The 27,237-nt window shown below is 37.5% G+C and overlaps 2 protein-coding genes across 3 annotated transcripts; one reads left to right on the top strand and one right to left on the bottom strand.

The window, feature by feature from the left end:
* Positions 1-646: 646 nt before the first annotated feature.
* On the top strand, positions 647-18,099 carry LOC143450371 (plexin-B2-like). 2 transcript variants are annotated; one of them, XM_076950886.1, is made up of 39 exons: positions 647-955; positions 1,898-2,889; positions 3,021-3,215; positions 3,610-3,735; positions 3,848-3,951; positions 4,133-4,262; positions 5,646-5,817; positions 6,182-6,290; positions 6,777-6,984; positions 7,156-7,260; positions 7,498-7,588; positions 8,061-8,221; positions 8,308-8,456; positions 8,616-8,727; positions 9,166-9,308; positions 9,382-9,555; positions 9,714-9,795; positions 10,070-10,166; positions 10,396-10,568; positions 10,754-10,939; positions 11,264-11,510; positions 11,672-11,811; positions 11,910-12,031; positions 12,209-12,268; positions 12,434-12,505; positions 12,715-12,784; positions 13,400-13,546; positions 13,697-13,865; positions 13,984-14,093; positions 14,213-14,264; positions 14,639-14,716; positions 15,388-15,449; positions 15,567-15,704; positions 15,800-15,957; positions 16,035-16,182; positions 16,356-16,420; positions 16,512-16,587; positions 16,695-16,769; positions 17,124-18,099. In XM_076950886.1, exons 1-39 carry the CDS (start codon positions 802-804, stop codon positions 17,229-17,231), a joined length of 5,760 nt encoding a protein of 1,919 aa, XP_076807001.1. In that variant the 5' UTR covers positions 647-801; the 3' UTR covers positions 17,232-18,099. The 2 variants fall into 2 exon arrangements, with proteins under 2 accessions (XP_076807001.1, XP_076807002.1); XM_076950887.1 differs by lacking the exon at positions 14,639-14,716.
* Positions 18,017-27,115, bottom strand: LOC143450372 (hephaestin-like protein). Its single transcript, XM_076950888.1, has 22 exons — positions 26,904-27,115; positions 25,984-26,125; positions 25,671-25,858; positions 24,832-24,947; positions 24,595-24,701; positions 24,297-24,491; positions 23,995-24,121; positions 23,417-23,597; positions 23,084-23,282; positions 22,683-22,762; positions 21,918-22,048; positions 21,645-21,809; positions 21,400-21,535; positions 21,110-21,248; positions 20,808-21,000; positions 20,584-20,711; positions 20,343-20,465; positions 20,030-20,156; positions 19,763-19,930; positions 19,392-19,527; positions 19,114-19,274; positions 18,017-18,972 (listed from the first exon to the last, which is right to left on the bottom strand). The coding sequence occupies exons 1-22, from the start codon at positions 27,065-27,067 to the stop codon at positions 18,425-18,427; spliced, it is 3,654 nt and encodes a 1,217-aa protein (XP_076807003.1). The 5' UTR covers positions 27,068-27,115; the 3' UTR covers positions 18,017-18,424.
* Positions 27,116-27,237: the final 122 nt, after the last annotated feature.

Genomic DNA, 27,237 nt, shown 5'->3' with positions numbered 1-27,237 from the left:
TGTGTAATTTGATTGCGCTACTTAGTGTACTTAAGTATGAACAAATTCTACCTAGCCAGCAGTTCTACTTCACAGGAAATGATTGTTTTCCGATTACTACGCGTCTCAAATAACAAGAATTGCACCAACTTTTTAGTTGGATATAGGCTGTGATGCGTCATACCAGTCTGTACGATGTTTTTCTATAACTTTACATGCGTGTAATGTGGCCAAAGAGATAAGGCTGTAAAGTATTCAACAAGCTCACTATTTTTAAGTCGTTTTGACTGCAGGCTGTTTACCAAGAGCTTGTCTCCACATGGTAAGCGCTTAAGTGTGCCGCAAAGAAAGCTTTGGCCAAAAGCCAAAAACTGATCAATTTGCTTTCTGACGTCTACTTCGGCTTTGTCGGTTATTGAATACTACATGGCAGTAACCTTCAAACAGCGATAATTTTGTCACTATTCTGTTGTGTGTGCAAGTACCACTCAAAAGGCACAAGTTTCCTTTATTAATGTTCTAGAGCTTGAGGCAAACTTGGTAGTTGGTTTTTCTACGTGACTGCTTGTATTAACGATATATCGCTCGCAGTTTTGTAATGTTTTGTTTATTTTTTGCGCAAAATTGGGATTGTGTGATGCATAGTATAAAAATTAAACCGTGTTAATTAAACATGGTTACAGGTTAAGCCAAGTGCAAGTTTTCGATTCTAAAGGTGTTTGTTCAAGCTTTGTTTAGCCAATATGAATCTAAAAGCAGTTGATTGAAAGAGAATATTGCTTTGAGTTTGACTTGACTTGCAACACACAGCAAGCCCGGAAGATGCACCAAGGCCTGTTGATTGCATTTTTGTCGTTCGTTGTATGTGTCAGATCGTCTGGAATTCCAACAAGGAATTACGATGCAACGTTTTCAACATCTAATCCTTCGTTAGAGTTGCAAGATAAACAGTTTTGTGGATCACCAGCGCACAGCAGTGAGTATATGACATAACTAATAGGCTGTCATTATTTCACCAAAACAAATCGTACGCTCAGAACTATCGTACACAGTTTTTTGTTAATCTAAGTCAAACCGCTTATCATTAAACAAAAGGCCGTGTGACTGACATATACGGTGAAATAGTCTCTTTCCAGCTTGAACTGTTTTAGGAATACTGTAGAATAGAATGAAGTTGCATCTCGTTGTTCCAGATGCTTATATACACCGTAATGTATCACATGTTGGTCATATATTCTGAATTGAATTGTTATTTTGTTACTATGGCTTTAGGGAAGACATATGTTCAAACCTTCGAGGATCATATGGTTTTCTGCTTATGCAACCTTTATGATCTGAGCTATATCCTTTTCTTGAATAGCACACTAAAGCTTTTGTTAGTATGATTTATCACGTTCCTATGGAAACATTTTTAAGCAGTAATTAGAATCTTTGCAACGTAGTAGTTGTTAACCGCAGTTATCAGTTATTAACCGCATGTCTTTCGTTGAACACAATAGTATGCACAGTTGCACACGGTATAAATATAGACTGCATACAGAAGTCCTTCGTGCCTATTGTCCTAAACTCTACTTGTTCAAAAACTTCTACTAATTTGGCAAACTGCTTTAGTGCTTTAGGTAGGTGTAGTATAGTTTACGTAATGTTATATAGGCTCATACTGTACCAGCCTTCAGTTTTGCCAAAATGACCGACAGAGCATGCTCGTGTTCGGAAACCACCGGTCTAACATTTCTCCTTTACGTCGTCTTATCTCAACTCGAACTAACAGAAACCTAAAATATGTGACAACCTTTAGCGCGATATTGTTAAATGATGCTTTTAATTGTTTTGAATGCTAACACGCTATTGTTCCTGTATTATAATAAATTTTCTTACGCCGTTTTTTTGTCGTCATCAAAACATTGTATTTTAACAGATTTCACATTTCAAACTGTTGCAAGGAAGGATAGCAGTCTCTACATTGGTGCAACGAATCGTATATTGAAACTTTCTGCATCGGATTTGTTACTTCAATTTAATTTTACCAGCGGCCCTGCTGAAGACGACGAAATATGTCCAACACCGCCTTTTTGTAATGCTGAATCATGTGGCAAAACCACATGCACCAACAACTACAACAAGTTTGTTCTTCCTTATCGTGATAGGATCGTGGCCTGTGGCACTTTGTACGCCACTTGTGATGTCTTAACCTTGTCAAATTTATCCGAATACCGTCCGGGCGATAGAACACTGAAATGCAGCCACCCAAGGCATTCTGTAATTTCAACAAGATCCAGAATCGTTAATTTAGCCGCCGCTATATATTTAAATGGTAGTTCTAATGAATTCGATTTGATGTATCTGGGAAATTCACGTGTACAAGATTTGGGAGAAAACATGTTACGGGCCACAGCCTTTTATGGGCCAACGTCTGGAGCACCGTATTTTACGAACGCTTACTCCGTTAATTTTGAAGCTACAGATGACGATCACTATTTACTTGCTTGGACAACCGACACATATGGATTTTTCACCAGGACGTATATAAACGCCAGTCAACGCCACACAAGGATTTCTCGCTTATGTCATGAAAGCATATACCAAAATTCTCGGCAATTTCTCATAAACAGTGCGATAAACATTATCGAACCGTACGCATCTTTGTCCTATGCTGAAACCGAAGTTTTTTGTACCTATAATGGCCGCAATTACACAAATGCAACTTATGCCAGCTACGCGCATGGGACGTTATATATTCTGTTTCAAGATGAACAGAGCTGGGTTATATGCTCGATTACTCAGATGGCAATCAACGACCATATTAACAGCAGGAGAAGAGCTTGCCTGACCTCTAACCAAATCTATGATGTGGAGTATATTGGCAAAGCACTTTCCTGTGAAAATCATCTTCTATTCACAGAGTCCTGGGTAAGTCGTTCTCCTTTATTTCATCTGCCAACGTATCGGTTTGTGAATCTTTGCCCGGAATCATATTCTATTGATGGTCGTATATAGAAATATAAAATCACTCGCGAATTTTGTAATGTTTTCTCATGTAGGCTACCTGTCACATTGACTATAACTTGATTCGAGTTTTTGCACCCATGCGTATATTGTCGTCACCGACCATGACTGTTGAGATGGTGTGGCCTGCGCCACGATCCACCGATGAAATGCCAGTGTCGTTTGCAGTTGGTGTTGAAGGAGATCTTTCTGCGGCTTTTTTGGTCACTGAATCAGGGAATCTATTCAAAGTAAGGCAGTTGGACAGATAACTAACTGAGAGTATGCCATGCTATAAGGTGTAGTATCAAAAAGCTTACAGTAGCCAGCTGATTAACTGTTGTCAAACGGAAATAGGAAATTTATACTGTTATTGTTGTTGGTCGGAGTTCCAATGTCTTTGTCTTTTCTTGTCTATACAACTTATGTTCATCCCTTGCGCTGAAAAAGGGAACTTTAGTGGAAGCAAGCCCTCGTTTGATTGAGTTAGGATTCTTTCCTCCTACTTGCAATAAATAAAAAGCAAAAATTAAATTTTGTTTTGTTTTTGCATGTGTCCGCAACAAATCAGTATTCGCAAATTCTGGTTTAACAACTCCTTTAACCGTCGCGTGATTAAATGTCTGTACACCCCTTTTATCACAGGTTCGCCTAGGCAATGTACCTAATGAGCCAATAAGTGAGCAGATTCTCCTCGGAAGAGGTGAAGTCTTTCTGAACATAGTCATGGACGAAGAGCGTGAAAATATATTTGTTCTTTCCAGTAACCAGGTAATCTAAATTTGTTTTATATCAACGAAAGCTTTATGAAATAAATGAAACTAAAATTTGAAGAACTGGCGTTCAATTTGCTCGTTCATTAAATTTAAAACACCGTTAACAGCTTTACAAAGCGGGCGTTGCCAGATGCGAAGAGCAATATACGACCTGCGGTTCCTGCCTAAGTTCCCGTGATCCCTACTGCGGTTGGTGTGTTCTTCAGACAAGGTGATCGAATAAAAGTGTTATTATAAGCAAAGCTATCTTTGTGCTTTAAATATCAGTTTTTTATATCTTTCGAGGCGAGGCTGTCATTGTTTAACAATGACACTATATTATAATCACTAATCAGTAATCACCAATATTTTTAATTAGCAAAATATAATTTTCAGCACGCTTTTTCCGACAGATGCACCAGAAAAGCGTCATGTGAGAATGCAGTCAACACAAGTTACTGGATTGGGCCAAACTCTACATCTCAGCAATGCCCTACGGTTGCACTTAATCCAGATATTATTGCAATCGGATCAGAAGAAGCGGTAGGTGTACATTTACTGTATTACACGATGCATATCAGTGTTTTGTCAATTTTTTTTGACGACCATATTTTGAAGTATTGCCTGACTTTTTTGAGGCTTTGTAATACAGCACTCAGTGCTTAAGCAAATTGATTTCAGACAGAGATAAACACGAGCCAGTTTCAGACCGTGGCTCATTCACGCAGACGATTACGTCATATTTTGATGGTGACTCAATGCCGCTACGTAATCAGAAAACAAATTTGCCAGTAAGATAGTTTCTTGAAACAGAAACATTACACAGTACGGCAAGATGTTCGCCTCTTGCTGTTTTATACATCTTTTCGGAATTCTGGTATAGTGGTAATGCTGTACTTCAGTGTAGCATATACGTAATAAATCTACTGTAAAATGTGTGAGGTTTGCTAAAATACATTTGTCCAACAAATTTGTATCGGTACTTTGGCTTGGAATACATAAATGAATCATTTGCTGTAATATTAAGTTTTTCTGCTATTGTAAGTATGATGTCTTCCGTTTTGTGTTGTTTCCTGCTTAAACCAGTTTGCGTTACTGCTCAGCACAAACTCTGCAATTCAATGATATGCAAATACCTCCAAAGGATATACTGTTCTCAGTTACACAGGCCTTGCTTTTGTCATCTGTTCCATTTACCAAACAATAGTTAACGTCCATCGGTAAAACGGCCACCACGTTTAATGCGTCATGAACCTAACGCTTGTTACAAATGTTTACAATAGTTGTGAAACTCACAGAGAAATCCACTGCTATCCTATTGCCCTTGATAAAACTATTTTATTTCTGCTGGGCATAAAATGCTCATGGAGTAGTTGTATTAACGTTTGCTGAATTTATCAAATAGTGGTTTTGTCGTTTACGGTTTTGTGAACGTCCTGACAGTGACGACGCCGCAACACCAGAGGGAATTTGTGTTTTTGATTAACATTCTTTATTGAAGTACATATTGAATTAAAATCTACGCCTATACTGTGCAATATTTTTGTAATATTTAGCAATTAATTCTATGACTTGACAGTGACATGTAACTACTGTAAGATGGAATTAAGAAGTAGGTTGTTATTAAGTGTTGTTGGTTGGATTTGGAGTCAGCCTTGTTCAGAAACGAACACAATTTGCGTGTTTATTCTGTTAATCTGTTATTGAATCTGTTATTGTTATGATGACAATTTTGTTTGCACAGTTATTTATCCAGTTTTACCCTTTCGGTTTATTTTCTTTTTGTCAATTTTGACCATTTTACGATACAGCGGTAGCTTTACTTGACGACTTACGCAATTATGTAAAAAAATGCTTACAAATTGACTCCTATAAAAGGCACAACTTGCTGAAGTCACGAGTTTTGCAAATTGCTTGTATTTTCAGATTGAAGTTTCATTTTCTGGAACCCCATTACCAGGAAATCTGCCGTACACTTGTCAATTTGAAGCTGATGGCAAGCAACAAACCTTTCGGTCCACTAACCTTGAAAATTTTAACACATCCCCACGTTGCGTCATATCAGCAATATCTAATGACGTCATCAGACCCAACAACGGTAATTTTTTAAGCGTCAGGCGTTTTGTTTCAGTTATCTTTATCTTAGTTAGTATTACTATGGTTATTATCACCTACTTGCCTATATATGTCAGTTGCGACCGCAGAGTTAGAGAGGTCTTCTATTCACGGCATTTCTATTGCATTGCTATGGTTTAGTCAAATTACGTATTTCCGCTATTCTTTGTTCGATGGTCTTATAGAACGTGCAGTGACTCTAGGGTTATTTTTGTCGTACCCTTGCAGTAGGTCTGTTTCAGCAGTCTATGATCACACACTGTATGTTATACACTGCACGATTCGAAACTAAGACTTATGGATTTGATAATATACGTACCGTATATCATTATCTTTTTGGCTTATAGATCACGCCAACGTGACACTTAGCATCGTATACAACGGCAAAAGTATCACAAGTGGCAGCCTCCAAGTTTTCAACTGTTCACGTTCTGCTGAAATATTTTCTACTGCTATGTAAGTACTGTATATATAATTATTTATCAGTGTTAAAACCGAACTACGTCATTGCTTTAAGAGCTGGTTGAAATCTGAGTCTTCAACACTGTCCAAATTTTAAGTATAGTAACTGGTGTGAAGTTAGACATGCTGCCAGTCGTTAAATACTTTTGCCATAAAATCAATACAACCAACGTTTTGAAGGATAATGTCACTTACGCCTACTGATTGTTGAAAATGGCTGTCTATATGAGTGGTTTTTGCTTATTTGAAGTAACTTAATAAGCAAGACATTGATAGTTTTATACTAATAATACATTAACATTGGTACATAACTAATACGATTTATTGAGCACCACAAATTTGCACCATCTTAATCCATGACTATTTTGTCAACATAGTATTATTTTACAACATTTACCCACTAGTTCGCTGGCCTTATGTAAGCTGGAATCACTCTGTGTAAACTGAAATTTGCCAGTAATATTGACGCTTCTTATTTAGGTGTACGTCGTGCGTCACTGCCAATTGGGGTTGCACGTGGTGTTTGACCTCTGGTGGGTGTACTAAAGGTCCTTGTGCGTCTCGTATCGAAACCGAAGAAATGTGTCCACGAGTTGACGGCATAGTTGGTGCCAGAGACCCTATTCCTATTGGAGTCGAACACGATTTTACTTTAACCACGTCCAATTTAAACCAACTGAACGCAACGGTAATCCCGTCTACATTATACGCGCTGTGCTGCTAGCGCCTTGCCGAGTTGTATGTTCTGTTCTTGCTACAGCAATTAAAACTTATTTTATTTGTTGTACATTTAAAGCTTCAATTGTTGAAGTCATCAAGTCATTAATCAATCACGGGTTCGGTCATGTTTTTGTTTTAGAAACGGTATGAATGCCAGTTTCACTTCTGCAACAAAGTTGTAACAGCTCTGGGCGTGACAAACGAGAACTCAAATACCATCAGTTGCCTAATCCCTGCAGAACAGGTCAGGATTGTAAATGTTTGTGATTAATTGCCAAAAGGAAACGCGCTGTATGATCGCTGACTAAAGGGCAAAACAAATGACGTAAAACATTCCCTGGGACGACTTGTTGCTGTTTAGATGCTTCTGAGGCAAATTTTCTGTATTATTCATATACAGTACATTGAAGCTGGCAATAAAGCGTTAATTTTTCTTTTTTGTGTTTTGTTTAAAATATGTATTCAAAAATTTATTTTGCAGCTCTCCTGCGATCTTCAGTCTACCAAACTTCAAACCCTTCTTCGTTTCAGCAATTATATCATCGACATCTTGTCTGACTCAAACACAACAGGTACAAAAACGCTCTTGGAGTCTAATTCTAAATCAATCAACATTCCTAAGGCGCGCGCCTTGTCTGTATTTCCAGCCTAATTTTTAATAATTGATAGGTTAGGACAAAATCTGTTGCATCTTTTAACGTTTTAGGTGCTGATGTTGTCAGCAGGGTTAAAATATCGCTTTTGTTGATGTGGTTTTTGCATTGAATTTTTGGCATAATGAAACGAAAAAGGACAAATCAGCCAACGCTTTGTTTTTATCGCAAAAGAAAGTAGCTCGCAATTAATATTTCTGCAATTTCGGTGTATTATTATTTTGTAACAAACGCCTTTAAATTAAAACGCAATGTGAAGCAGTCCAATCACAGTTTACATAAGTTTAGCAAAGCTTTGTAATGAACCTTGAGAATTTAGTCTTTGTTTTTGTAATTTCATACACAATTGTCCAGTACACCTGCAGAAAAAGTTATTTTTACATATTTGTAGTTCAGGTGTTTAACTGTAGTGGTGCTGCCCATGGATGTGGCACTTGCGTGGCGTTACGCAGCACTTTTCCAGGCTGTGCCTGGTGCGATGATTCCTCAGCATGTGGGTACGGTTGTCCTATTAGCAGAATTGAAGACTGTGGAGCAGCGTCGATTAACTCGGTAACTTGTCGTTTAAACTTCGTTGTTTCGGCAATAGTTTAGTTGCGTATGCATCGCAACATAAGTTGTGAGCTTTTATTGCGCAGGTATTTCCGCAATCAGGGCCTCTAGAAGGCGGAACTGACATCATCATCAGTGGGAGTAATCTTGCAAGTGATATCAACGATATAACGTCAGTTACAGTTGGCAACGTGAACTGTGCTATTAATAACACGTTGTACATTCCATCTGTGAGGTAATTGTATATGTACAACTACGTGCGTTGTGGATGTTAGTAAACGTAACACGGTAACAGTACCAAAATCCGCGATGTGATCACCATTGTTAATGTGAAACTCTTCACTGCTGTGTTTTACATACGCGTATGCAAAGTACCACCAAAATGTATTTTCAGAATTGTTTGCACAACTGGAACTGCTGAAAGCAGCGCCGCGAGTGGAAAAATTAGCGTTCGGACCACCTACGCCACAGAGGATATCGTTTCCGAAGCCGATTTTCTGTATAAGGTCTCTTCGTTAGTGTATTAATATTTACATATTAATATTAATTTTTCATTTTATTTACATTGGCTCGATAGCCTAGTGGTTCGATCGCTGGCCTCGCTAAACATTAGGCTCAGGTTCCGTATTCGATACCCAGTGGCGCCATACCATTGAAGTGCCCTTGGGTAAGGCATAGATGGCACTTGCTCATCTTCAGTGGACCTGGTGGTCAGCTCTAACTTTGGACATTACTTTAAAAAAATAAAAATAAAATGTTTTCAGTCGGGAACTTGCGCAAAGGCTAGCTTGGTAAACGGGGCTCGAGCGGTGAGGGATTAAGTCGTGCAAAGACTTTTTTCTCAGTCCGAGGATAAACATTATCATACCATATACTGTACCTCTGAGCATGGCATATACTTCTGATTTTTATGAAACCTTCTAAGACTTATTCTTGAATTGCAGGTGGTAAACGCGTACAGTTATTCACCGAAATTAGTAATAAATCAGACGACTGTAACAGTAACTGGATCTAACCTGGATGCTGGAAGCGATGCTGTAATTTTCATTAAAGACATGGACGACGCTGCAGTTCTGTGCGAAAAGCGGTATGTGCTTAAAGCATTTGTAAAGTTCTAAAGGTACTGAGAAAAATGTTAATCATTCCCTTTATAATGATAGGACTAAAACTGCAATGACATGTAAGTTGCCTTCTGCTCCAAATGCTGGCAAGTTCGAATTGGTTATTAAAATTGATGGTTACCAGAAAAATTTCGTTGACGAAGAAAGAGTCGAGTATGTATCTCCACCACAACTGAGACCCCGTGAACCTGGCGATATTAACGCATTCTCCAGGTTGGAAAACAACGAGTACAATTGGTTTTAAATATCAAACAACTTGTATAATTATACATGTTTCATAAGAAATAATGCAATTTATTGGTTTTTCTATACTGCTCTTCACTTAATCTATTTCAGTTATTGTGATGATTTGTTTTTTATTCTGTTGTTAGCGGTGGAGGCCAACTAAATATCTTGTTTGTGAGCTTACGTGGAGTTCAAAAAGCCAATATCCAAATAAACAATTTCGAAGGAGTAAGTTGCTGAATGTTTTACAATTTTTTGTATTTTTTCCAACGGTTCATTCATTTCATTCACAACTATTCATTTTAAGCCCGTTGACTTTTAAAATGACTTTTAAATGACTTTTTATAAAACGTTTAGTTTAATGTTTTAAAGTGCTTTTTTGAATAGAGTAGGACAATTGTTGAAATATATTGTGATATGTGTCACTGCATCAGCGCTTACACATATTCAAATAACACAATCCATGCTGCAGCCGTCAACAATAACAAAATTTTTAATGTAGGATTGCACCGTAAGTGAAGAAACGCCTTCAGTCTTATGCAAGCTGCCTTCTCAAAGAATGTTGACTGGGTCAAGAAAAAAGCGACAGTCGTCTTCAGGTAAATTACAAGAAGCAAATGGTTGTGATTTGCAATCGCCGATGCATTGTTACATTTTGTACTAATTGCGACGTTCGTAGGTTCATATACAGTATGCACTCCTTGATTGCATGAGATTGTGTCTATTGTTCTCGATAGTTTAACTCCATCTAGATGTCCACTTTTATTTGAAATATATTTACGGAATTTTGTGATGTACGTTGCTGACCTTGTGATTCATATTTCTCAGCACGACCGTCTGATTCCTTCAACATCTTTCTGCTTATGAACGACGTCTATCGTCTTTCTGTTGGTACATTGCGTTATGTCGCTGACCCTTCACTTGTCCCCATTGAAAATCTGCCATGTATCGGATCAGCAGCGGAGAACCAAAGCTCGCAGCTGGCTACTATACGAGTAGAAGTACACTCGCGTTATGTATTTTAACACGCTAATGATTATGATGTGAAAATGTCCATTTAATGTAATTCAACTGAATGTAATAGTCGTAAATTTCAATGAGTTAATATAATGTAAAACATCAATGTTTTGTAGGAATTAAACGTGATGTCCAATTTTAAACTTTTGTCACAATGCATATTTTCCAGGGCAGTAATTTCGACGTGACAAATGCTGCTAGTTCAGATTTTGTCGTTACTATATATCCCTCCGGATCAGTCGGCTCTAACGAGACCTTGGATTGCGCTGTGACGCACATTGAAAAGAATGTCATATTTTGTGAAACCCCCTCACGAAAACTGAACCAGTACGTTCAACGCTCACTGGATATCAAGGTTGATCATTGCTTTTATGAATTGAACCCTGTTGACGTAGCAACAGCCCTTCAACCCACGGTACTCGTATTTTGCGGTTATTATAATTGCCGATGCAGACCAAGTGATATAAAGGAACACAGAAAAATTTTGCACGCTCGCGTTTATGTCTATGTAGTATTATTCCTATCACTCCACAGTGTAAACAACCTCGAACTGTTTTATTGTGCTTTGACAAATACTTTTCGCGCTTGAAGTTTAGAATACCATTAAAAGAAACTTTGATAGGGTTTTGTAACTGCATTGAAAAAGGACGAGCAAAAAACAAAAACGATTTGTTTTCAGGTGAAAGTTTTTGATTTTGAAGAAGTTATCCCAGACATTATGTACTGTAGCGAGCTCACCAGCATAGGTCCTTCGAATACGACTATCGGGATCGTGGTGGGAGTTATTGTTGGCCTTTGTCTGATTGTCGGGTTGATTGTCTACTGCCACAACCGAAGAAATAACAAAAAAATAAAATATGAACAAGAGATGATACTCAAGAAACTCGACGATTTGGAAAATAAGACAAGAGAAGCAGGACGGAATGGTAACAGAATTCATCATTTGTTAATAAGAATTACGAAGCAAATGAAATACGAAGATCTCCGTTTTATTAAGAAATAACTACATGCAGTATAATACAATCAATTATACTGTATTTACATTGGAAACATAAAATGCAGTAGTGACATTTGTTTTTTTCAACAGCTTATTTTGAGCTGCAAGTCGGTTATATGGAAAATTTATCAGAAAATGTTTCTCATCGGATAACTTACCTTCCCCCATCCAAATACTTTATGCAAACATTTTTCAATCTTCAAGTTGGCCATCCCGTGTTAAACAAAAACGTGAGATTCTCTAGCAAACATTTATTTTATGTCAGTTAAAGTTGGTTTAAAATCTTAGCATAAAATGCGGGTGTTGTATTAACTTAAAATGTTTTCAGTCTTCACACGACGAATCGGCCCAAGCGCTAGACGATTGGATAAATATAATGAAAAACGAACAATTTGTCATGTGCTTCATTCGCAGTTTGGAAGAGCAAAGGAAATTCACAGTGAAAGAGAAGTACATTTCGCCGATTTTAAGCTTTATTAAATCTTAACCCTTCTTCTGCACACTTGTTGTATGATAGATAGTTTGTGAATATGACGCATCATATTTACACTGTGATATGATTTCCATCGTTCACGTACGTAATATGACTTGTTCCACTAATGTTCATCGTATTTGTCATTGTTTTAGGGGTAACGTCGCCTCCCTGCTTACAATATGTTTCTTTTCGGATCTGCCTTATTTTACCAAGTAAGACTACCGCGTTGTTTACAATTAATGGCTGATATCCTCTGCAGGATAAAGTACCTCAAGATTTCTGTAACACAAAGTATCGGCAGCCTACACATTTTCAGTTTCCTTTACTTATATATGGGTGGTTGATGTTATTTTGATTTTCTGTTTTTCCATCTCTAGAATCATGTTTGATCTTCTTTCCGAGCTTATCTGCAGAAATATTCAGAAAAATCCGAAGCTATTGCTGCGGAGGTGCTGTGTGGCTTAACACGTTACTACTGTGCTTTTTAACTTTTTTACCGATACAGTAGCGTTAGTTTCGTTCAGTGTATTTACTCGTGTACAAAGTTTGAAGTAGCTACAAATATTTACTGAAATGTGAAATGACGATTGTGTGTACAGTAATATTTTGAATCGGAATTTCAAGAAGTTTCCGCAGCTATGTGCTCTTTAATTTTTAGGTCTGAATCAGTGGTCGAAAAAATGCTTTCACACTGGCTGTCCATTACGCTTTATGATGAATGCATCACGGTAAGAACTGATGATAAAATACTAACTGCATGTAGGCCTAATATACGGTACTATTTATACTTAAATAGCACGCTTTCTATCATACAGTGTATTATGTGTTGGTTATATTATAATTTAGTACTGTACAGTTATATGATACACGCACTTTCAAATGGAAATATTTATCATGATTTGATGGAATATACTTTCATCGTTGACATGAATATTTTTACACTTTATGTCATATATGGAATTTTATAGGCTGTAACATCAGTAAAGCGATATGGTGGTATGGTAAGATCCGTCATGAAACCTTTTTAGCTTCCTTGAAACTTTTGAGAAATGACGTAGGTATGAGAATCCATACGCACTGTTTTGTATTTATCATATGTTTAGAAAAGTTTCTTCCATCCAATTTTATAAGAAATCAACAGCTCTAAATTACCCAACAGTGGTTGCACTTGGTTAATATAGTTTCGTTGAATGAGGAAATCCGTGTATTGTATCCCATGATTCGCCAGACACATGACTGAAAAGGATGGAGCCGTTTAAACTCCTTTAAACGTTCCTGCTGTATCAAACCAGCCTCTTTTTCATCTATGCGGGTAGTGAATTTACATGTTTTCTAAATTTCAGGAATATGCCGGGAAGCCAATATTTCTGCTCACAAAAGCCGTGCATTACTTGGTTAACAGCGCACCTTGTGACGTTATCGCAAATAAAGCTTTCAATAGTCTCAATGAGATGACTTTGCTCGGCAGCGAAATATCATACGAACCTATGGTAGGCAAACAAGATATTCATGATACAGTTAGTTTATCATGCAGGTCTATTTACATTAGACGGTGGTTATCAGAAGGGCGTTGATTTGGTTTTTGAACGACGTGGCGCACTTTAACTACAGATCGAATGAACTTATTGCTTTATTAAAAGATGCTTCTCGCCGCTGTTGAAGAAAAAGAAACGAGCAGCCAAACCGAGCTTGTAGACGTGCAAGTTGTAAACATGGACAGCATAACGCAAGCCAAAACGAAGATCGTTGAAGCCGTCTACAAGGATAGGCCATATAGTGAATGTCCGAAGCCCGATGATCTGGAATTTCGTGAGTTTTACAAAACCGAATGAATACAAAGAGTTCAATATATCAGAAATAGTTTTCTCAAAGCGTTCTTTGTTGTTCTGCATTCTTCAATCTCGCGTTACAGCGTTTCAATTTTCAGATTTGCACAGTGGAAGCGAAGCCAAGGAAGGAATTGTCCTTTCCGACATTGACAGCGTGTGCCATACTGAAGGAAATTTCACCCGGCTAAACACACTTAAGCATTACAATGTAAGTTGCAACACAACAGCATTTTATTTTCGAAGCCGTGTCAATTCCCTTATGATATTTTTTGGAACTGTTACTTGGGCATTTTGTTCGAAACCTAAGTCTAAATTTTTCATACGCAGGTGCCGGACAAAGCTGTGGTAGTTTTAAGACGACCAAGTCCTAAAAGTCCTAGTAAGTAAAATATAATATGTCTATTGAGAAATTGTTTATAAAGTTTATCAAGTTACAAATGATACAAGTTAGCAAATTTGACAGGTCTGGACAACTTCATGCATGTTACTCGTAGTACTAGAATTCCGTACAGTTGGAATAAAACCGGTATTTTTGTACAGGAAATATTATATTAATTTACATTTTATTGATGACCGCTACTTGTACGTTTATCCAAGATACCAAAATATAATCCGTAAATGCCAAACACAGAATTTACGTTTTGTCTTCAGCTTTTTAGTTGTATCGTACTTACCAGAAAAGTCTTTCATATATGTGCGTAGGCTAATGTTCGTCCTTTGCCATATGTATACTTACATTCATGTTCAATTAAGATTGTGATTATGGTGGCTTTGAGATGTTTCTGGATCGGAACTACAGTTTCAACGTTAACACCCTGGAAGATACACGCTGTTAGTAGTTTTTGAAACAAAATTAACAGCGATCACGTTGAGCAACATTAACAACAGCCACTTTAATCAATTTGCCGTGCTCTAAATATCTTTACGCCCTAATTGTTTCTGCATGCGCAATCATGACAAAGTGTTAAAAGTTCATCAATTGATCGTATCTTCCATGAAAAGAAATATGATTAACTTATTTCTGGCTTATTAACAGGCTTTCACGTGCGGCTGTTTGTGTGTATGTGTGTTGCTGTTGCTAATTAATTACACGCGACTAATCTCTGTTATTGTGTATGCAATCTCTTATGAATCAATGATGTACGATTTGTATACAATTATTCATTTATTCTTTAATGATAAATACTGATAGACATAACCACATAAAAAACTTTATTAACCTAGTTTAGCTATTTGTTCCTTTATCGCAATAATTACTGTTGGCGAGATGTTGTGATCAAAAAAAGCTAAATCTAATTTAAGCTATGCTAACAGCTTGCTTGCAAATGCTCGGCGATCGTGCTCTAGAGTCTAGAAGAAGGCAAATAAATAATTCTTTTGCGATTATCTCGCATAGACAATAGCCTTGATACTGCATATTTGCTATGTATATCTGATTTTGCGTGGTAGCCTTCCCTTATATATGTATGACAGTGATTTACTATTTTCCTCTTGTTATTCAGTTTCGAACGAGTCAAACAAGCCGTTGTTGGAGAGAACAAAAAGCCGTCAGATTTATCATTTGGTAAATAATCTTTCCCCTACAAAGCTGAAATTAAGAGCAATAATTGCCTTAAAACGTCTTCAAAGTGGAACCTGAAGCAATGTAGAATTAATCGGTCAATAACTCATTAATATATAGATCCATCCCAGAGAAGACGAAACCAAAAACGGTTTCTCAGACGTGGAAGAAGGAGGAAAGAGAGCCAACGCGGTGCTCGAAGAACTCATCAACCGTCCCTTCCAGGAGATTTTCCTCACCAGGATGGTGCGGTCTAAGGTAAGTTGTTGTCATGTGTAACATTTCCTGATGAACGTTTGCTCCGACTTGGGGTGTAGGCCTACTGACATATTACAGTTTTTCTTGTTTTACAGACAGCGCTTCAAGAATATGTCGATGCGGTATTCAAAGCGATATTGTCACCCAACCCTGTTCCCAAATCTGTGACGTACTTTTTTCAGTTCCTTGATCGCGAAGCAACACGTTATAAGATTCATGAACCAGAAGTCATTCATATATGGAAGACCAACAGGCATGTTTAGTTACCGGTACACATGCAACTGTCGGCAAACTTGTTGTGTGTGTTGTCATTGGTTTATTTTATCCCAGCTTGCTGTTGAGGTACTGGGTTAATGTACTAAAAAATCCCGAGTTCTTGTTCGACATCAACAAAACAGCGATCGTTGATACTTGCCTGAACGTTATCACGCAGGCATTTATGGACGCTTGCGCAACCACCAGCAGGAAATTAGCTCATGTATGTACTGTGCGCTTGGCAATATTAATGTTGTTTTGCTTTGTTACCGGGAAGTACGTGCTCTACTGTTCTTGCCTCGAGCGCCAGAAGTCTAATTACTGTCTGCTTTAGTTCGTCGTTGTAGCGTTTGTCATGTTCAACATGTTTTAAAATATTTTTACATTCTTGAATAGGACTCTCCGTCCAACAAGCTTCTCTATGCCAAAGAATCTGAACGTTATAAAAGGATGGTCAAAGAGTAAGCACAGTTTAACTTGATTTTGTGGATTTTCATTTTTCACATTCAGTTTACTACTTATGCAAATTAAAATTTCTCTTTGTTGTTCTAGATTTTTTGAAGAAGTTTCCAAAGCGCCTTGGGTAAGCGATGACGACATCAACGTGATGCTGAAAAAGCAGTCTTCGGTAAGTTTGATAGCTTCGAATTCACACTTTTTTTGCATAAACGCCCACATGCCATAATAAAGTAAAAAGTATATATTTATCATAAACGTATAATGCTTTGCAAACAGAGGTATGCTGACAAGTTCAATCAACATGTTGCTGCCAAGGAATTGTTTGGATACCTTGCAACTTATCGCGAGCAGGTAAATCATCGTGCATTCTCGACTCGTGCAGATTGTTTAGATGCTTTGACAGTCATTATTGGTGCATAGACGCTGCTGCCTCGGAGTGTTTTCAGAATTCTATTTTTAGCTGTCACGTTGGATTGTCTACTTTGTTAAATTATCATTCGTGACCGATATGTAGCTTACAGACACCCGTTCATATTTAAATTCATGTAGTTTAAGATATATTTTGTAATTTTGTACGGACATTAGGAATAAATGATCGAACATTAAACTATAACCCGGCTTTTTATTTCTCTCTTAAACGTACTGATTGTCAGTAAATGACATTAATCTGATATTAGTAACCCTGTAAATGATGTTATTCACCAGATATTGGAGAATCTGAGGAGCGATGGAGAGGAAATACTGGCACAGGAGGTTGAAAAATTAACAGAAAAAATGCAAGGACACAATGGAATTGAAACTTCGCCCGTATGATTTGAGCGAAGGATTGAATAGCAGTATATACTATAAGAAGGTGAATGATAATTATGCAATTGGATGATCACGTGCCTGTTCTCATTGTCTCAGTTTCGTTTTTATTCGTCACACAATTTTAGCCGAAGTTGATGTTTTTGTGAAATATTCTTTTATTATCGTGTTAAAACATGTTTCCGTGTTAAAATGTTTGTTTGCGTTTGAACGTTTTTTGAATTTTAACAGAATGATGATCGCTTCTTGTTCCTTGCGTTGTAGATATCTGTTTTTCTTGCAATCATGTTTCGGCTTAAATTTCGAATTGTTAAGAAAATGCATTTATTCCGTATTAAATCTTTTCTCAGTGCATTGTTACGTATTTTTTCATGCTTTTCGGGTTTTTCCCGCAACTTTTCCTGCAGAGATTTTCTCACATATTTCATTTCGTCTTCGTTCAGCAGTGTGATGACTGCCAATTTCGGTTTTCTCTATTTTGACACCTGTTACACAGATTCTCGCAAAGAACAAAAAATACCGTTACGTTCCTTTTTAAACAGTAGCAAGTGGTTCGCCTTCGCTGAGTAGAGCATGACGTGCTCGCTTTATAAATAAATGTCGTCTACTTGTCAGCAGCATTGTTCCGGCAATATTCAACGATGGCCGTTTTAACTTGCGAAATGCCTTCTTCATTTTCTTGTTTATAGCATTTTACTGTGTTTCTTTTATGCTTTTATTTTCTAATGTCTTGCGATTCCATAGTTGCATTCTCTTGTTGCGCGCGATATTATTGAACTAGTCAAACCATGTATGACCACTTGTTTTATTAATTATTGTCGTCCTTTTGTTGTCAACGATGAGCATTCAAACATTAAACGCATTTCAAAACGTCTTTGGGTCTTTCCTGATCAACAAGATCCTGGCACGATGAATGATCACGTTGAGGCAGGATTCACATGACCGTTAATACTAAGCATGCTTCATTGCTGCACAAATTAATATGACATGCAAGTCTTCTGCAAAGGACGCTACAAGACAAACAAGGTCAGCTTCATGAACAACCAATTTATCAGTGCAATGTATTGTACAATTACTCGTGACGTCATAGCATGATGCGTACATTGAGTGTGGTATTAATGCTGCTTTGTGGTGATAACTTTAAACATTTGCACCACTGATACATTTTGGTACAAACAACGTTATGTAAATGGGAAAAATCAGTGCCGTTGATTAAAGCAAGTTAGAATGTCGTCACTGCTGGTGAAAGCTTGGCTCAGACAGGAAGGTCGAAGCTGATGGTTGTCGGAAAGGTCGAACACGAGAAGTTCATGCGCTGCAACTTCGTCGTAACCAGTGATCAACCCTCTAGAAACTTGTTGTAATGTGGGATTGTTTCTAACCATAAGCACAGAAACCTTGGGATTTTTAGCCAAAAATTTGCCAGGTATCTTGACAAGTTTGTTGTCATTTAAAGCTATTTTCTCAAGATTAGGGAAAAATTTCAGAATTCGGCGTGTTTCGGTTGTTGTCAGCTTATTGTGACTTAAATCTAGCTTAACAACGTCCTTGGTTTTTATGCTAGCCAGAGTGCCGTTGGCAAAAATCACTTCCATATATCGCTTATTCTGAACCAAGTCGTCAACTTTGGAAATGTTCATTTTGCTGCAGTCGTAAGCAACGTCACTGCCACCATTGATCGAAGCCTCACACGTATCGCGATGAAATCCTGTAGTGGGTGGATCGAAACTAACAGGGTACGGAGCATCTAAACGGAACAAAAAATTATGAACTGTATCACTGTTTTCAATATGTATGTCACATTCTTCAATACAGTCATTAAACGATGGACTCATTTTTCTAAGCTCAAAAATTTCATAAACCATTTTGTCATCAGCGGATAAGATACCTCTTTCAAGAACGGTGTACGTAGTTTCCATTCCTCCGTCAATATGGTCAAAAACGTGACAATGTAACAACCAATTACCGACCGCGACAGTTTGCATTGTGACAGTTCCGAGAAATCCGGGAAAGAGTTCAAAAACGTCCCCACGATAAGTTCCATCCGTCCTATTACGTAACATACTTACACGAAAATGGAAGTTTTCGACGTTTACTATACTGACAATTATGAGAACTAGCAGTCTAAAATGTCTAAACAACACTAAACTTGTATAATATGCTTACACATGAACATAGGTGTGCCCGTGGAAATGCACTGAATGGTAATCCTTCTCATTACCCCATCCAATCAAATGCCACCTCACCTGATCGTTCTCACGCATCACCAGACCTTCCACGTGCGACAAAAAGCCGTTAATGGCTGCAAAATACCAATAGAGTTATAAAAATTCTATTTTAATTATTTCAATTCTGGATGATTGCGCTATTTAATAGCTAAACACAAACCAGCATATTGAAAAGATAACACCAAAAAAATCCAACCTGCAATCAAGTCAAGATTTAGCCAAAATCTGTCTGAATTGGACCAATTTTGTATAAAGAGTTAGGTTATGTCCATGTTGAAGTCAAAACCAAAGTAATCTTATTACTCTCACCTTTCATTTGGTTACTCTCAACAAACTCGTCATCGTCTTTGTCAAAAGAGTCGGGGTCTACTTCCAAAAACTCCCTGATGTTGTCATCCAGATAATGACTCAGATTCTCATCAACTATTTGGAACTGAAGATAGAATTCTTCATCCACATCGTGACTATCCACAAATCCTGTCAGAAGAAAAATAAGGTTAACCAACATAGAATTATCCTGAGCAAATAAACGTTACCATCTGTGGTCGTATGAACGGAAAAGATCATTCTTGATACCTTTTGCACATACTAGAAGTGGACCCATTAAACCGTCGGTTGGGTCAATGGCAATATCCACTGTGGAGACGTAGATAAACGATTGGCATCTTGGTTGGTTGACTTTGGGACCAGCAGACTCTGGTATCTATTTATAACGCATGCTATTTAATTTCAATTGTCGTAAAACGTATTTCAATTGATACTGTAGGTTATAAATCAATTTGACGTCTACTTAGATCGGATTTGAAATCACAATAAACGTCTATATTGTTCTTATCTTCGATATTTTGTAATATACCGTTTTCTTTATGAGTATTTTCATTTAACTCACCACCCAATCATACTCTACTGTCTGATCAGGTTGGACAGCGTTGTCGTTCAAATCGTAAGTGGGGTCAATCGCACCCCACGGGAATATGTTGTACGCTCTTCTCGCCATGTTTTTAAACACAACCTGTTTAGGGACGACAAAGCTACCATAATTTAAGTTTTCGAGGTGTCGACAAAAGAGTATTTTGTAAAATAAGTTTTTTCCTTGTCGATCAGCGCATCATACACGAAGAGTTTCTTACGTGAATCCTATCGCCAACTTCTCCTTTAATGATTGGTCCTAAAATGCCAAGATAGGCTGGTTTAGGTTTACGTCTCGTAAACGTGTCATCTGTGTACTCATGGTAAAGGACCTTCTTGTACACTGATCCTGTGCAGAAAAATCCACCGTTAAATCGTTTGTGCATGTGCTTGATGAGTTTGTTAAATTACTTTAAGTTAATTTCCGGCAGTTGTTTCAGCTTACCAATTAATCTTCCCGGTTCGTGATGTAAATACTTGTACCCATGATTTCCAGGTACGTTCACTGATTTTCCTTTCACATTGAAACCTCCTTTGTTGTAGTTCCAACGCACCTCTTCCGCTGCAATGTAATATGTTCGCGTCACGCTTGCAACGTCATCATCAGCTAGGTCAGCTCCTGAGTCACATGTTCTTGCCTGAATGAGTTGAAAACAAAACCAGGATCAGTAAAAACCAACCATAACTGAGTCATGTTTTCCAACTGTAGTCTGATTGTAAAGACCGAAGATAAGTGGGATATCATACTGAATAAAGACCAGTCATTCCGGTGATGGTGTGGTCGATGGTTCTGCATAATATTAATCCACGTCCGGCATGTTCGGGCCGAACAGTGACGGTTTCAGAAGTGTGAGCAAATAAGTCGACCGATCCGGTGTTCACTCCACTAAAAAGTTTGTATAATCATTTTGATTGAGAATGCCCGCTGCACTTTGTGTATATGACGTTAGACGTTATTTAACACTTATGTGGGCTATAAGTCGTTTTCGCATGTACTGAATTAATTAATTAATCAATGTACTCAATCAATGTCGTACTCAATTTCAAGATTGATTCCTTCCATAGATAAACTGTGTATGTCAACATCTGTTCCTACTGAGAAAAAGTGAAAAATTGTTTCCTGTTTAACGCACAAGTCGATTTCAAGGTTTCCGTACTGGAGTCCATTGATGCCTGGAACAATAATAATCAGAATATTTGTGACAAGACATTCAGAGAAAAAAAACAGAGTTAAAGTAGAATTATGGTTTACTGCAGTACAACAGGCTGCTTTTTGACTTACTATGCATTAAATTTGATTCTTCAAAGTCTCCATCTCCTGTATCAACTGATGAAGGATCAGAAGTGAATTTGTTCAAATTGTCATTAAAATACCAACTCTTGTTTTCATCGAAAACTTTCATCATGACGTAACGATGTTCTTTTGCCATTTCCGATTCCAAAGTCCCTATTTTTCCAAATGTCATTTTCATGTACAGCAAACGTTTATAGTTTTATACCATATTCGGTTTAGTTCGCCGAGTAGTAGGTATGTTCGGTTCAACCTTAGACTAACCTCTCTTGCACACAAGCAAAGGACCAAGCAGACCAGCATTGGTGTCCAATATGTAGGACACTGAAGATGCGTAAAGGTACGTTAAACAAGGGGGATCACGATCACTTGGGGATACGTCATCAGGTAGTGTCCTGCCAAACAGGGGATTAAAGTTTCTGAAAATAAAACGCTTCTGCTGCATCTGATACTTTTTAACGTTTAATGAGAAATTATCTGTTGTTTAAAAAGGTCTCCAAAGATATAAAACGCAGTTACGTGATACGTCCACGGTACGATCATGCCACAATGATATGACCAACTCAAATTTTGCTTAAAGTTAATAGTAGGCATTCTTATAACGCTTAGGGAATGTTTAGGTATCAATCTAATCATAAGCGCATGGTTAAACGTTTTAGGAATGTTGTTTGTATTAAACAAATCGTTGACGGCAATAGTGCTTTGAGCAAATACGGCGTAACTGCGTATTTAACATCACAAAATGTTCCTCTTTTGTTATGTGTAGCTCGATAATATTATTGATCATGTTTTTTGTTCAAATTTCTCGATAACTTGCTGTATATGTTGCTATTCTGTGGTACCAAAGCTATTGTTCTTTTAAAATGTTTGCGGAATTTTAGCCTAAAAGCATCATCTGAAAGTATTTCGCAAAAAAAGCTGCGTAAAACTTAACTTATTTACTACTTTAAATTGCAGCATTAGTACATCAATTACTACAGCTTTTTTTAAGAAACAATGGAATGTTGTAAAACGTAAAACGATTCATACCAAGTATAAGTGTGTTTGGATTGTGGTGGCACCGCATAATATTCCTGGAAATATACTCCATGCGGTTCAAGATTATAAGCCTGTAGAAACAGTGGTATGGTTGACAAACGTTTATGGCAGTATATCGCACAAAACTTTATATGTGTATTGCATAGCCTATAACTTATATTATGTGTAACGGTAACATATTTATGGTGTAAGATTATTTGAAGCACATAAGTGCGGTTTTGGCGTCCACATTAAAAACCGTTAACTGCAAAATAAAATATGCCAAAATAAATTACTGCATTTCTTTAATAACTGCATGATTACGGTAAAAACTAAAGTGTGTTACTGACTATGGATCAAAAGGATACAGCTGTTTGGAAGTTTACATTTATTCAACTTATCCTAAATCTCACATGATTTGTTGCTGTGTTTTTGAACACAATCCGAATCGTATCCCCGATTTCACCGGCTATTACCGGACCCAACATGCCAATATTTGCGGGCCGAGGCAAGGGTTCAGTAAATGTGGCATCTGTGTAAGCACGGAACACTGCTTTCTTGTAAACGCCTCCAATACGTTCCGGGGTTTTCTCGAAAAAGACAGCAGCATCGCTACAAGGAATCAAGGTAATCATATGATTAATTTTGGAGGAAAAATCGGCAAATTTTATCTCAATAAACTACAAAAAATCAAAGACATTGCGGAATCCCTTGTCATGGACATTAAGGTTTTATTTAGGCTAAACCTGTCTGGTTCGGTCAGGCTTTCATTGTCCACTCTGTTCCAGCCAGTCGGACCATAGTCCCACATGATCTCCTCCGCTGCAATGAAGAACTCTCTAACACGGCCGGTCAAGCTGTCAGAAGGTAAAGATGCACTTGGGTTTCTGCACGCCCGGTCTACATTGAGCCAAGCCGTCATGCCCTCTGTGGAAATAGGAATCATTTGTCAAGCTATGAGTCTCAGGAAATTAATGTTGACTAAATTCGTTTACAATTTGACCAATGATACATTATATTTACCTAGTAACCTAAAACGTGGATATGTTTTTAAAATGCAAACACATAATATTTCCATGTAGTTGCTGTAATTCATGTATAAAATAATGTGTTTGGTTTATTCATGCATGTTATGATCAAAATATGACATGATATGTTATATGGATTACTCAACTTCATATCCTGAAACAATTTCAAGAGACAATAATTTCAAACTTATTTTTTCCATTATAACAACGTAATATGTATTATGTAGGGCGAAGTATTACGAAACCACCAGCAGTGCAAAACAAATCTAAAGTTATTTGTTATTTTAGTGAAGAACCTGTGAAATGATTGTACAATTTGCAGGCAATTATCCAACGACCCGGGTTACTGGCTCTCATCGACAAAGTCGAAAAAGTTGCTGGGATCACAATAAAACTGTCTTTTCGGTGGTGCTGCTTTAAAATCTAGATAAACAAAACCACACATAATAAAAAGCGGTAAAGCCTTTGTACCACTTCCTACTTTTATCGCCTAACGCACTCAGTCACTATTAAATGAAATTATTTCGTTATCGTTTGGAGAGTAATAACCCAGCTTATGATTACGGGAAATTCGCAGGTATAAAAATATCAAAATTACCGTCTGGCCTTGAAACTGAATTGGGTGAAGATCCCTATCGGAGCCCATGCCCAACACGTGCCAACTTATTGTGTCTCCTTGACAGACGTTATATCCTGGAGTATTGCCGTACATGTAAGAGTTGACAACGTGCATTTTGTTGCCCTTTTCAAAGTATTTTTCGTTGATGTCAACCGTTTCCCAGTCAGGGATCGTCTAGCAAGAAGAACAGACTTCAGACATTTAAAGTTAAAGTGCATCAAAGGTCTCAGTTGGTAAGTTAATGTTGTTGAATTGCATAACCAGAAAAAATTTTTACTCTCAGGTTCTCCCAGAAATACCAGCTTTCCCTTTCGTGTGGGATGAAAATCATGGCAACAAACTCGTGATCTACGTCGGTCCGAGTATCGTCGTCTGCGTACGTACCTGTTCAAACAACCTGTTTATTAAAGCTTTGGATGTTTGCGGTGGCGACGTTGTTTTTGCGGGGTTTTCCGCGCCTGCAAGTCATGTCCAAATAAGCAAAAACATGTCAAGACCTTGACAAGCTACCTACCTGGTCTGCAAACGATAAACGCTCCGATAAGCCCCGAGTTAATATCTCTTGGTGAATCAGTGTGAGAATGATAAGCCCATGTCAAGCAGTTGCTATCGTCCTTTGCCGGTCCGTAGCTGTAATTACAAATTAAAGAAAAAACTTAGTTAAACAGTTTTTTTTTGTACAATTGTCTTACAACAACTTTCTTCACACAGTTAGCTGACTTTTAATAAAGTGAATCCATGAAAATGTTTGCAATGTAGTGCAATTATACTAATTTCCAACTTTTAAGAAGATTTAAGATTGCATCCAGTTAGTTTTCACTTAAACGCCATACTATACCTTGCACAACCTGAAAAACTAAAATGACCAAATTGATTTTATGTGTATACAGTATGTCCATGCATGGTACCCTACCCTCAGTATATCCCAATAACTCTGTTATAACCAGACAAGTGAACTGGATTTAGTAAGGAGCAACATTTATCGCTATGACGTCAAGGAGGTGCAGTTACATAACTACTTATACATCAGCAGCATTTTTGTTTAACCACCTATGAGTTTCTGACTCGCGATTGGCTAGAATCGCTTGTGCTGCAAAAAGAATTTCTTATACTTTTACCTTCGAGCGATACAACGCCAGATTTTTAACCTCTACTTCTGTAGATTGTTGATAGCTTTTTGACTACGATTACTTCTCCGGAAAAATCATATGTTCAAAGCTTTTTTTCATGGTTTCTTGTTAATGTAACTTAAATTTTATAACATAGTAACCTAAATTTTTCTTTTAAATCCATGAAAATATCAGAAAAAAAATAGAAATCAATACACGAGTAGGCTTAAAACACTTGTCTCACTCCGGCCTTATCTCCCATTCGTAAGTGTACCGGCCGCCGTTGGCAGGAACACCATCGTCCCCCTTGTCGGTGCTGTTATCTGCGTACAGCGCACCTTCGTTCGCTTTTGTGTAAAACGCTCCATGTGGATGCACACTGTATGGGCGGCTTGCGTTGTTCAGGAGGTTCACAATCACCCGGTCACCCACCTATCAAAACAAGACATCAAGTGCGATTAGTTGTAGTGCAATTATACTAATTTCCAACTTTTAAGAAGGTTTAAGATTGCATCCAGTTATTTTTCCATTGCCTTTACAAAGTAAACACGATTAACCTCTGCTCGCAGAGTTGGTCCCATAAAGCCCAAATTAGGATCATGAGGCATGGCGGTTTCAAAACTATCGTCGGTGTATCTTCGATAAACGGCCTTTTTGTAAACTTTACCGATGTACATGTCGCTGTATATTCGTGATATTCTGCAAAAAAGGAAACCGTTAGAATATAAGACCTCTAAGACATAAACGTACGCATTTAATAAAAGAACTTGTTATTTCTTGGCAGCCCGAAAGTCCCAAAAGTCATTTCGCACAGTTCCACTTTCCACTTCAGGTTATAGGACTTTTCCTAATTGCTTACCAATTGCTTTACAAAATCAGTGCGATTTTCCATAAAATAAACACAAATCAATACCTGTAATCGCCTATGTAACGCCAGGTGCGTATACGATAACATTGAAAATTAGGACGAAAACAACGTGATAATAGGAATCGAAAAGGGAACAGTTGCGCAATAAAACTCTTAAAAGGTCAGAAAACAACAAGACACAGAAGCGGAAGGCACGTTCGCACAAGGTGCATGTTATCGTGAATAAAATTTTTGTTTAAACTTTTTGGTACATTGACATGCTATTGCAATACTATCAGTTTAATTGGTCTACTATTTAGCTACTTCATGAACTATAGTTATAACGTTATAGTCGCAATAGTTTTATTATGCAGATACAATGTTAGCACTTGCAACTTTGCCTTGCGTGAACAATGTTGTGTTTTGAATAAAATTAACTTTATTTAGTATTACGTCAAGTATTGTTTTGACAGGTCGAATTCTATATAAACAATAATTTATTAATCTTTACATTTTCATATTCCTTTATAAAACAGCTAAATGAGTCACCGTTTCTTAAGGCGTAAGCCTTAAGATTTATATAACACTCATAATAAAGTACAAAAACCATTTTGAATTTTATTTACTTACGGTTCATCTTTCAGTCTGTTGTTGGTCATCAAGTTAAGCCCAGATGGTGCGTAGTCCCACATTATCTCATTTATGGCTAGGTAGTAAACCCTATCCCTTGCCTCGGTCCACGAAGTCATCAGGAACAGAAACAACACAAAACCAAGAGCCCACTTAAACGCCATACTATACCTTGTACAACCTGAAAAAATAAAATGACCAAATTGCTTTTATGTGTACATGTCCATGGATGGTACTCTGCCCTCAGTATATCCCAATAACTCTGTTATAACCAGACAAGTGAACTGGATTTAGTAAGGAGCAACATTTATCGCTATGACGTCAAGGAGGTGCA

The sequence above is a fragment of the Clavelina lepadiformis genome, chromosome 3, assembly GCF_947623445.1.
Source record: "Clavelina lepadiformis chromosome 3, kaClaLepa1.1, whole genome shotgun sequence".
NCBI lineage: Eukaryota > Metazoa > Chordata > Ascidiacea > Aplousobranchia > Clavelinidae > Clavelina > Clavelina lepadiformis.
Note: the sequence above shows the minus strand (reverse complement) of the source record. Positions and strands in the feature narration are given on the sequence as shown.

Excerpts from the sequence above, each read along its gene's own strand:
- LOC143450371 (XM_076950886.1), top strand. The coding sequence starts at position 802 with ATGCACCAAGGCCTGTTGATTGCATTTTTGTCGTTCGTTGTATGTGTC. Across the intron at positions 9,796-10,069 it reads AAATAAACAATTTCGAAGGA|GATTGCACCGTAAGTGAAGA; the intron begins GTAAGTTGCTGA and ends TTTTTAATGTAG. Across the intron at positions 11,812-11,909 it reads ATCCCGTGTTAAACAAAAAC|TCTTCACACGACGAATCGGC; the intron begins GTGAGATTCTCT and ends AAATGTTTTCAG.
- LOC143450372 (XM_076950888.1), bottom strand. The coding sequence starts at position 27,067 with ATGGCGTTTAAGTGGGCTCTTGGTTTTGTGTTGTTTCTGTTCCTGATG. Across the intron at positions 24,492-24,594 it reads ATTTCTGGGAGAACCTGAGA|ACGATCCCTGACTGGGAAAC; the intron begins GTAAAAATTTTT and ends TCTTCTTGCTAG. Across the intron at positions 23,283-23,416 it reads AGCCTGACCGAACCAGACAG|CGATGCTGCTGTCTTTTTCG; the intron begins GTTTAGCCTAAA and ends GATTCCTTGTAG.